A 12261-nucleotide genomic window follows, 5' to 3' on the forward strand; every position below is an offset into this window, starting at 1 on the left:
AGTGTCTGGCCACTCAAGCTGGTGAGGCTCTGGGATCTACAAACAGAAGGGAGCTGCCACTTAAGAATGTTATCAATAAACTGATATGTATTACTTCGTGCTGAGGCAGAAGATGGAGATGAATCGATGAAGGGGCAACTGAGGTAAGATGACAGCTTCAGCAGGAAGTGGAAGGGGAGACATCTGACAATGTGGAATCCATGCAGTGGGTGAGGACAAGGAGTGCGGGGGGGATGACAGACTGCCAGTCGCTTTGCTTGAGCAACTGGCACAGGGTGCTTCCCTTCCATAAGATCATGGATGGATGCTTGAGTGAAAAATGAGTTTCAGGAGTGAGAAGCTAGAGTTTAGTGGATGGACTTGTGGAAGAGAGACAGATGAATAGGTCCAGCTGGGTGTAGAACACACAGAAACTCAAAGTAAGAGGAGATCCAGGTGGGAAAAGGGAACTTGGGGAGTCTTAGTATAGAGACAATTACCACCATCTGAGTGGATCAGCTGCCTGTGCAGAGAGGAGACAAGAAAAACCAGGACCACAGGGAACCTCAGAGCTCCTGCACCTCTAGACCAGGAAAAGGAGGCAAAGCTCTCAATCGTCCGTGAGAAGACTTGAATAGGGGTACCACGGCCTCCGAGCGGCATCTAGGACAGAGCCTCTCTACCTCATGCTCCAGCAAAGGGAAGGAGAGAGAGCCTTTCTGACCATCCCAGAGACCAAATGTTGGCAGTCGTGGCAAGAGAGAGCTGTTTAGAAGGGCTTGGAGTGGCATGCTCACAAGGTCTAGCCTAGACCTTTAAAGATGAAACAATACTGAGTCCAGATGGAATGAAAATATGAAATATGACTGGCAATCCTACAGTTAGCATGCCTCTTCTGCCATGACTGTGCTGGGGCTTCCTCCTGGAAAAGTTCAGGGAGGCGGTGTCCTGATACCAACAGGGAGAGTTTGGGTGGGGTCCAGGCAGAAGCTAGCTCTATGGCACCCACATGGTGAGGCACTGACCTACAAGAGGTCTGTCTATGAGGTTGGGCATGAGTCTGTGCGCCAAGGAATTCATGAGAGGAAAACAGGAAGGTAAACAGATCATGAAAAAGCACTGCAGCTGTTTCTATGTAATATGTACAACATATCATAGGAATGGACATCCAAGTGTTAGGACACATCTGTGGTAAGGAGGCCTCTGAAGCAGCTGATCTCCAAAACTATATAGGCCAAATAGCTTCATGATAGGTGGACAAATCCAGGAGACAGTATTTCAGGAGCAGGACAGCCTTAGCAAAACACAGAGGCAACTTGAATGGGGTCTGAAGTAAGAATGAAGGGGGGTCAGGAAAGAAAGGAGAAACATAGGGGCTCAACGCTGAAGTGGCCTGAATTTCACCACAAAAAATATTAATATACTGTTCTATGTGGCGAGGTGAAAAACCTTTCACATGCTTCAAACTGGAAGCAATATGTGACCAGGTCTGTGTTGTAGATCAATTATACTCCCATCTAGGTACACCTGGGTTTGAAAATAGTAACACAAAGTCAAATGCCAATTACATGCCTGCTTCATTAGTTCATCAAAAGGCAAAAAGAACTTGAAATGTGGTAAAGGGGGTTAAGGAAGGGTTGGTATACAAAATCCACATAAGCTGAATCTGAAATGGTTCGATAGTCAAAATGGAGATGGCTTGACACGGAGAAAAAGGAAGAGACCAAGAAGACCAGGAGATCCACAGGTGACAGAATTTAGAAAAAAGAGCAACTTTGGGAAAGATAATGAGTTTAAGTTTGGATCTGCTGAGATCAAGTTATGGGTGTCAACTAAGATCATGAGTCTGAAGCTCGGTAGAAGGATCTGAATTGGAGATACCACTGTTCTTTTGAATTAGCTTTAGAGGGACTGAAGAGATGGTTCAGCAGGTAAGAGCACTGGCTGTTCTTGCAGAAGTCCTGGGTTCAGTTCCCAGCATCCATATGATGGCTAACAACCATCCAGGACTCCAGTTCCAGGGAAATCCGACGCCCTCTTCTGCATGCATGACGTTGTCACTGTGTCATGTATTGCATGACACAAGTGTAAATACATGCTGGCAATATACTCATACACATAAAATAAAAAAAATAAAATAAATAACAGCTTTAGGGAGGGGGCTGGGGAGATGGTTCAAGTGACAAAGTGCTTGCTATATCAGCAAGAACCTGAGTTTGTGTCTCCAGGAGCCAAAAGCTGGGCATGGTGGCACACATCTATAATCCAACCTTGGTGATGGATGGAGTTAGATGGATCTCTGGAGTTAGCCAGTCAGCCAATCTAGCTAATCAGTGAGTACCCAGGTTCAGTGAGACTCTATGCCAAAAAATAAGGTGGAGAGATAGAGAAATTCACTTGGCATCTACCTCTGTCCCCAACATGTACACAGAAGCTGTGCATAGCTGCATGCACAGACATATACACATATCCACACACACATAAAATAATCTTGACTGAAATCTAAGTTCCACACAAAAGAAGTCTTTAATTTTAAATCTGAGTACTGACGAAGGTGTGAGTCACATAACCAATTCCCCAATCATGCTGCACAATATTTCCACCAGTTCCCACAGGTCCCTCCTGTCCCTCTAAGGCAGCATTTGGAGAGTCATCAGTATAATGTAGTAGTTTTAGAAATGGGAGCGGCTGAGCTCACAAGGAGGGAGCATGGAGAGCCAGACCAGCAGTGGGACACTGACTCATGGGTGTGGACAAAGGAGCAGGCTGTGGGACACTGATACTCACAGACATGTAAAAGGAGGCAGGAAGGAAGACTTGGGCTTGAAAAAGAGGACCCTGCCACCTGTGATGCATACTTAGTGGCAACAGCAACTAAGATACCATTTTTTAAAAATCTTATTACATTGGTTGACTGCATCAATGGAGACCACAAAGAAGTTAGTTGGAGAGAATGATGTGTGTTGAAGACCTTTGTGATGGGGAAAAATGACAGAGAAGAGGCAATGGGTCAACAATACTGCAGATAGCTGGTGAAGAAAAGGGCTGGGCTTGCAATAAAATGCCTGCAGAGACTCTTAGCTAGGTGTCATGGCACATGCCTATAATCCCGGTGCTCAGAGAGGCAGAAGGATCAAGAGCTCAAGATCAGCATACCACATAGTGAGCTCCAGGCCAGCCTGGGCCATGTGACATCGTATTTTAACAAAACAAAACAAAACCAAAACAAAACAACCACAGAGAATCCTGAACCTGAACTTGGAGTGAAGACCTAAACTAACTCCTCTCTCCTTTCTCCTTCCCCTTCTCCTCTCCTCCTCCCTCCCCACCCCCTCTCACCTGCCACTTACTAGCTATGTGATCTTGGACAATCTCAACTTGTATGAACCCGTCTGCTGTCTGTAAAATATGGTAGCGAAATCAGATGGCGTCCACTGTCCTTTCTCTGTGTGCGCCATGCATCTTGATGTTGACAATCCTTGTAAGAGTAATTTCAGTGAACTGGTAGGGGTGGAGAGGGGTGAAATGATCCCCGAGAGAAATCTATGAACCACCCTGGAGAAAAAAGAGGCAGAAGAACATATGTTCCCAACATCTATCCCAGAACTCTAAAGTCATAAGACAACATTTAAGGTCCAGATAGAGTGCACCTGACCAGACAGCCAGGCCAGTGTTCCCAAACCCAGAACTCACATTTATTCACCACATGGTAAATGTCAGGAACTTCGCAAGGTGCCTTGTGTTCAGTAAAAGCGAGATGGCCAGTGTTGTTCTTTAAGATAAACTCTACCATTCACGGATACAACAGGTTATATGCAAATTGATAGCATACTCAGCCTTTGAGGAGCAATGAAGGATGACATTTCTCTCCCCACTTCATTCCAAAATCTCCATGGCAGATTTATATGAATAATCATAGGACTGAGCCACAAGAAAATACTTTTCATAAATTCAGAAGGCATTAAGCAAGAGGAAATGGGGTTCAAGTTCTGATCTTCTGTCTTCAACTCCAAATATCTCCATGACATGACAGCCACCTACAATTAGCCTTCCTTGAGTGTCACACGTCTTACCTTTCATCCATTTTTGGGATTGTATGGTATTGTGTCTCTAGACTTATATTTAAATTTAAATCCCTTTAATTATGTAATCTAGTATCAATCAAATAATATCTTTTTTTTCAGTCTCTGACATATGTAATTGTCTACCCTATGTGATCATAAGTCATGATCCAGAAAAATCTAAATTCTTGACAGTGTCTGTGTATCCAGAAACTATTACCTCCTGTGATCTTCCTTTCTCTTCTGAAGCCTCAGTCCTTAGCAAGAAAATAAGATTGAAATATCACTTACATGATGGAGATGCTCAGAAAACCCGACACATCTAAGCCAACTGTCACACATCTCACACTTCATTTGCAATAAAATGTATCTCCAAATGATATAACTTGACTTTTGGCAAAGGCTTATATAGTAACTTCTCTTTTAGTTAATCTGGAAAAATATATATATAGCACATATACTGAGAAATCAAGAAAATTTAACATGACTAACCAAGAATGTGAACTACGAAACGCTTATTATAGATTTTTCCCTGCCAATATATTGCATTTGTAGGTTTCTTTCTGTAAAAATTCTGTGCATGTTTAAACAATTTTTTCTGTCAGTCCAAATAATATGATGTAGGGTATAATCCTAATTTAAAAGGGTATCAGATACAATTCATGATTTAAATAGTTTAGTGCATTTAAAAACAGTGAGAGTAATGATGATAGAAATATTGAACAAATCATTCGACCCATGATGCACAAAGGAAATGTTTATAAACAGATCTCTAATATCTGGCTAACTAAGGCCATCTCTCTGCAAACTTTATTTAATCAAGTTTCATTAGGAGGTAAGTTTATAAAAAGTTGTTTGCGACCCTTGATAAGTTATTAAACAAACACCATCGTGTGACTTAAGTATTTTAAATAATATTTTAATGTTTCTCTAACTGCAGAATATACACCAGCTTTTTAACTATCCTTGAGATTTCAGGCATAACAACGTGCAGAGAATGAGAAGCTGCAGAGCGCTCATCTCTGAACAAGACACCATTTCACACCTCTGCCTCCCAAGGCTCAGGGATCATGGTGGAAGAGGAGATGGAAAGCTTTTACCAGCCAGAGGGCGTGAATGACCACAAGGACACAAGAGTCTTCCACACAGCTGGTCAGTTACTCATATGAACTCACAGCAATGATCACAGCACACACAAGTCCTACACAAGCTCAAATCAGACAAAATCCCAGCAGAGACTTGAGAAGGTAGCTAAGAAACTCAACCAAACCTAAGGAACTATTGGCAACTGATGTTTGCTAGAAGGGAAAAAGAGAGTGTCTCACAGGTTTGGGACTCTGGTGGGCCCAGTGGATGGACCGGCACTGATGGACATTTGTGGACACAAATCAGACTCTATAGGCCATATTATACATATGAGAGAGTACATTAAATTGGGTGGGGTGCAGTGGGAGGAGGTAGAGGGGAGGGGGCTAAATACTATCAAACTATATTGTATGAAAATAGCAAAAATTCAATAAATAAAAAAGATTTCAGACATAATTAAAAGATTGCCTATGTCCGAAGGATGAATTATCTATCCAGTTGTCCAGTAAGGATTTCGCTCAGAGTTAGAGTGCTTGTCTTAGGAACACAAGGCCCTGGATTCTGCCTCCAACACCAGGAAAACAAAATGGAGACCAAGGGTGGTTTCCTAGTGAGTAACTCTAACAAAAAAAATGTGCTCACAATCCAGATGTTTGCCTTCATTCTTTAAGCATTTCATCTCAAACGGAATGAAGAACTAGAACAGTTTATAAATATCAGTAAATACAAGCCACAAGCCGTAAGAAGTAGGTATACACCTTTTCAGAAGTAGTCTGGTCTTGACTTTAAATTCACAAGACTGCAGTCACACACACACACACACAGTGTAGTCATCCAATTGCCTTTACAGGCTATTTATATAAACCACGGATATTCACACTCCTACAAAAATGAGAGAAACGATTCTCTTTGTAAATGTTTTAAGAATTTTTATTTTTACTTTTACTCTTAAATCTATGTGACCCCCCCTCCGTGTGTGTGTGTGTGTGTGTGTGTGTGTGTGTGTGTGTGTGTGTGTGGTGTATGTATATGTTGGTGCACGCACTTGTGCATATCCGTATGGCGGTTCACACTGGGTATCTATTTCCACAGTATTGTTTCAGGCAGGGCCTCGCATTGTTTGTACTATGCTGGTCAGCTGGCAAGCTGCAGGATCCTCCTGTCTCTGCCTCCCAAAAGCACCTACATTTGACATTCACATGTGTTCTGAGGATCTAAATTCAGGTCCCCATGCTTGCACAGCCATACCCTTACTGAGCCATATCCCCAGCCCCTTTATTCTGCAACATTTAAAACATTTATTTTTGGGGACAGTTGGGAAATTTTGAATATGGCCCTCTTTTAGGTCATATTCTGGATTTATCTAATTTCTGCTAATGGGACTAATTCAGTTGCCTTAGCCAATGATATTACGGTTAAGCAAGAAATATCCTTGTCTAAGGAGAGATCAGATATCACAATATATCTTCAGTGTACTTTCATATGGCTCAAGCTGATTTTTTTAAAAAATGGAGGGAAAAAAGGAGGGTGGGAAGGAAGGTGGGGGGAGTGAACAAAGAGGGAGAATTGCTTTCTCTGGTAAATTACATACGAACGCACAAACACATATATTCATTGCACTATTTTTTTTAAACTTTTGTACAGGCTTAAACACTTTTGAAATAAAATTTTGGGGAAACAAAACCAAATTTCGCATGATTCTAAGTACTATTTGTGTCAGGGACTACTGTGTTTGATCTGACGTCTAAGCCAGGAACCATTAACCAAACTATGCTCTCCAGTTGTCTCCATCAGTTTGAAAGGCTTTCATTTATTTAAATGAGAGGAAAAGTGCAGATTTACTCAGGCAGGGGAGGCTGGCAAACAGCTTCAAAGTTTGGGAGACTGCCTGTCATGCAGAAGCCACACCAGGTAAGGATGGGCCCCTTGGTGCCTGCCAGGCTCTTCCCTGCAGCCCTGGAAGAGGGTGGGAGTGCAGAGAACAGATAAGGAACAGGAAGACATCCTGCATGGAAGGGACAAGGATCTCCCTGGGGTTTTCATTTGGATGGATCTCCAGATAGGGGCAGGTAGGGAAGTGGAGGTGATAAAGCCCAAGGGAATGATATTCAAAGGAGCCCTCCTCCACTGCACTTTGAGGAATGACGACTTATAAAACTACTCCACTGTTAATGAACTTGTTTCTTGCACTCATCATGGGAAACAGAGCTGCCGTACTCTGAAACCGAGTGGGGGGGAAATAAACATTAATTTTGGAACCCAGAGGGCGCAGGCTCAGAGACAGAGTCTTTAAGCAGATAAATAGAGGGGCTTTTTAAAACTCCTGTTGTGCGGAAGTATTTGCCTCACTACCCAGAAGACAAAGAAAAACAGTGAGTGCTGACAATACAGTATTAAAAAGACACCCCTACCTAATTTGTTACCCACCAATACATATATTCTTTTTAATTGACTCTGAGCCAGCACGTTGGCTCACACTATCTTACTCGTGTCATTATCTCTTTGCCATGCACACAAGTCATAGCTGGGGATTTCAACGTGAGAAGAGGCTACGCTGTTTCCAGATCTCAGTGGTATTGGCATGAGTGCCAGTCTCTTCAGTCACAGAAAAGACAATGTCCTACAGAGACTGGAATTAGTCCTATTTTGCATCATTCAAGCCAAAATGCTACTTATCAGGAACCAAGTAACTGCTTGCTAAAGGCTATAGGGCGGGGGGATACATTGCATTTCAAACATCTCTCAGTAAATGACAATAACAGATAACATTATGGAACCTGTGATTATAAAGTGGGAACAGTTTCTTGAGGAGGGAAAATAACAAATGTTAGAAAGGCAAGTTACCTCATCTGACTGGGAGGGACTGATTCTGGGCATGGGCGATACTTGGGGCGTTTTCAACTGTGTACTGTTGCTGTCTGACACGAGCTCGCGGTGCACCGTCTGGATGTGGTTCTGAAGTTCACTTTCAGACTCAAACTTGACATTGCAGCTTGAGCAGCGAGTCTTCAGTCCCCCTGCCTTGCCTTTGCCCTCCATGGCGCTCAGGTTATCATTCGGGCCCAAGCCTGGTCTGCTGGTGCCAGGCGGGAGGCTGAGACCTGGGCTACTGCTCTTACTGAGATTCACACAGCCAGCACACAGACCATATGGCAGGCCGTTGATGTCAAGTTTCACCAGATCTTGCTTGGAACGGAACTCTTTGAGGCAAGATGCACACTTGTACAGTTTCTGAACATGCTGGCCACGCCCAGTAGCCTGCACAGCGGACCCATTCCCTGTCTTTTGCATGTGGAAGGTCCCATGGATTTTGAGTTCCAAGGTGGAGGTCACAGTCTGCATGCACACCACACAGCGAAATCCCGTCAGGGAATTTCTTAAGTCAGGGTGCATCTGGCAATGCTCCAAAAACTCCTCTTCACTCTGCAGGGGCATCTTGCAAATGCGACAGTTTCCAGTATCAAGGCTCTTGCTGTGTGTGACTTTGTGTTCGGTAAGAGTCAAAAGGGAGGGGAAGCGCTCTCCACAGATGGGGCACATGTAGTGTTTCACAGGGCCTAGGTGTGTCTGCATATGTTCACGGAGCCCATTTTCGGAGAAGAAGGTTCGAGAGCAAACGTTGCACTTGTAATTCCCTTTAATGAGCTCAGCTTTCTTTTTCACGATGGCACTTTCTCCAGGTCTGATATTGTGGTCCCGGAGCTGGTGATTCTGCAGCAGCGTTTCCATGGTATAGGCTGCTCCACAGATGTCACAGCCATACATGGGCTCGGAGCTGTCCACATCCTCTTCGCTCCCATCGTGACTGTTGTGGGACTCCTGGCTGTTGGTCAGCAGGGTCTGTAGCTCCACCTCCTCCTTCTGCACTTGCTCGGAAGCTCCATTTGTCCCACAGTTGGGGGTCTTGGTTTCAAACACGCAGTGCTTCTCCCGCAAGTGTTTCTCCAGCAGGATGATGGCATGGAAGGCTTTGCTGCAGAATTTACAGTTGTACTTCTTACTGTGTGTGGTGATGTGGCACTGGAGCTCAACCTCGGTGCCAAAGGACTCACCACAAAAGATACACTTATGCACCTTGCCTTGGTTCTCCAGGTGGTTGTGTTTCACGTGCAGCTGCAGGTCGGTCTCATTGCGGAAGTCCCAGTTGCAGGATGTGCAGCGGTAAACTTTCTTCTCATTGCTGTGCTTCACGGCCAAGTGCAGCTGGATGGAGACTTTTGAGTCAAACACTTCCTGGCAGAGGGTACAGCGGAAGAAGACGAAGGTGTGCATGTCCAACAGGTGCTTCTGAAGGTCGTCCACCGACGTGAACTGCTTGTCACAGCTCTCACAGATGTAATAGGTTGAGGTGATCATGAAGTGGATGGTCACGTGCTTCAGTAAGGATTCTTGGTTGGGGAATTCCTTGTTGCACTGAGGGCAGGTGAGTTTTGGCAGCACAGTGTCCAGATGAGTTTTGAGGTGAGTCTGAAAGCTGTCTAGGGACGTGTACTTAGCACCACACTGATTACAGATATATTCTCCGGCAGGACGCGCAGGCGCGCCTCCGACTGCCTGCATCATCTTAAGAGATGTCTGCTCTATGGCCACAGGAGACAGGGGGCTCAAGGCCCGGGATTTCTTCCCATTGTGAATATAATTCAGGGCCAAGGGAATGTTTTTATGATTCTCTTTAATATGTTTATTCAGTTTAAGAACACTGTTGAATATTGGCGAATTCGTACAATAGGAACAGGAATAGACTTCTACTACGGGTTCTTTAGGAGTCCCAAGCACGGGAGACCCGAATCGGGAGCCACTTAGGTCGCAATGGACCTGTCTTATGTGCTCTTCGAGGGAAGAGTCAGTGAGAAACCCCATGTAGCAATGGGGACAAAAGAACGCATTACTGTCCTTAGCTGCGGGGTTGGCAAAGCCGTGAGAACATCGGATATGCTCCTGAAGGGTGTTGAGGTCATTAACAACTTCAGAACAGAAGTTGCACTGGTAAACTATGGCAGGCATGGCCGAAACGATCAGGCCCGGGTCCTGAGCTTCATGCACTTGTTTAACATGTTCGTTTAGGTTATAGAGTGAGGGCAAGACCTCCAAGCAATACTGACAGATATGGGCCTGTTCGGGCTTGTCTAAATGCATAGTTTTCAAGTGAATCTGAAGAACCGCAAGACTCGAAAATAACTGCTTATTGCAGTAAATACAGCTGTAGGTGACTTTTGCTTGTTTACTGGAGGGGCCGGTTAGGTCCGGGGTCTGTTGCGCCGCCCGCTTCCTCCCTCGGCTCTTCGGGATTGGTGGCGCGGCCTCCACCATGGTTGAGCTGTCCACTGAGAGGTTGGAATCTGGAGTTGTGCTGGACACGGAGGTGTAGCCCACAGTGACCAGGGACGGGCTGTTGCTGTGATTGCAGGACTCCGGTTGCTGGTGACTGTCCATGTGGCTGTACAGCTCCTCGACAGTGAGGAAGCTCTCCGAGCAGATGCTGCACGAGTTCTTCTTCTCGCCCCCGTGCACCTGCTCTATGTGGTTCATAAGGGAGGTCTCCTCCACAAACAGCTCGTGGCAGTAGACACACTGGAGGGCCGCTCGGTCCTCATTCGGGGAGCACTCGGGGTGGCACTCTGCAATGTGCTTCTGGAGGTCTTCTGGGAAGTCGAAGCCTTCCTCGCACTGGCTGCACTTCTGAGTGTCCTTCATCTTCCAGTCCTCCATCCTGGAACCAGACTGGGAGCCGTCCTTATTCCGCTCGTGAACCTGCATGTGTCCGTGCAAGGAACTAGAGGACAGGAACCCACGGCGACAAATGGCACATTTATATGGCTTGTTGGACGTGTGAGTCTTTAAGTGGATCTTCAGGTGGTCGCTCCGGGAGAATGCCGCGTCGCATTCACTGCAGTGGTACTTCTTGTCCCCCGTGTGGAGCTTTATGTGGCGGTCACGGCTCCGCTTGTGTTTGAACAGCCGACTGCAGTAGGTGCATTTGAAGGGCAGCTTGTCACTGTGGCTCTGCTCATGGTGTTTTAGGTAGCTGAGGCGGCTAAACGACTTGTCACAGAACTGGCATGGGTACGGCAGTCCAGGGCCACCTTCTTCTTCTCCGAAATCGCAACCTTCTCCATGACTGGGGGAAGTCTGGTCCTTGCTGGAAGGTGAGGAGGCTGGCCAAGAGCAGGTGGGGTCATCCTCAACATCCACTCCATCTGTAAGAGAGGCAACCAGACATGTCATCACATAGGTTGAGAGGTCAAGAATGTGTCTACCCTGCCATACCGTTCCAACAAGCACACATACTTGGGCCATCTCAAACCTCTCAGAGTAAAAAAATCAAAAAAGGCGAGAACACTTGAGTGAGACATTTTCACATCTGAGTCCAAAGCTTTTATTGCACATTTACTTTCTGCTGGTTTGTAAAATATAAAAAGATATTAAATAGTTCTATGTCTAAATTACCCCTTTATTACTTTTTATCATTTTTCCTTAGAAGTGACGCATATATTACACATTGACAATTTTATTAAAATGCAGATTTTAATATATTTAATGTTTCTTTTGTAGTCATTCTAAAATGATTTGCATATCATGTATCCGAAGAACCAAATGAAAAGAAGAAATATTATGGGAATGATTTAAAATTAATGCAGTCAACCCAGATGTCTAATATTTAATAAAAAATTCCCTCTCCATTTTGCTTGTTTTTCTATAAAAAGGCAATTCTGAAGACCAAAAGTCTTTTATGGGGTTCTTATTGATACAGACCTTATTGCTTTCAGCAAAAAAATATTAAAAAGTAAGCACATGAAAGAAGACAGAAAACACAATAATAATTATGTCTTGTGTAATGAAAGACAACCAGGATTTCTTCAATAACTGAAAGATTCGAATACCATAGGCCAGAAAATAGATTATTAAATGTTAGACAGTATTGCTAGATATTACATGTAGCTAGGATCAGCCGGGATCAAGAAAAAAATGAGAGTTTCACAAGGGCCAGATTTTAATGGTGTATTTTGTTTGGAGAGTTCAAAAGGTGGCCCAACATTTCTTCCTTTTGCAAAAAGCTTCAGCAGCCCGAACTTCCTTAGCTAAACAGGACCCGCACTTTGAGGTGAGCAGAGACAAAGCAACTTGTGAAAAACTG

At 44.5% G+C, this 12261-nt stretch overlaps 1 protein-coding gene across 6 annotated transcripts in view; it reads right to left on the reverse strand.

Annotated features, from left to right (window-relative positions):
- The window catches only part of Znf521 (zinc finger protein 521), a 299735-nt gene that overhangs the window by 161491 nt on the left and 125983 nt on the right, over positions 1-12261 (reverse strand). For all 6 annotated transcript variants that reach the window (XR_003851828.1, XM_008847632.3, XM_008847631.3 and 3 more), the window contains one exon: positions 7971-11323. Coding sequence is in view for 5 of the 6 variants with exons in the window: in XM_008847632.3 (XP_008845854.1) it covers positions 7971-11323 (3353 nt within the window). In the remaining variant the exon portion in view is untranslated. The remainder of the gene's footprint in view (positions 1-7970; positions 11324-12261) is intronic.

The sequence above is a fragment of the Nannospalax galili genome, unplaced genomic scaffold (assembly GCF_000622305.1).
Source record: "Nannospalax galili isolate Female #2095 unplaced genomic scaffold, S.galili_v1.0 scaffold162, whole genome shotgun sequence".
NCBI classification, from domain to species: domain Eukaryota; kingdom Metazoa; phylum Chordata; class Mammalia; order Rodentia; family Spalacidae; genus Nannospalax; species Nannospalax galili.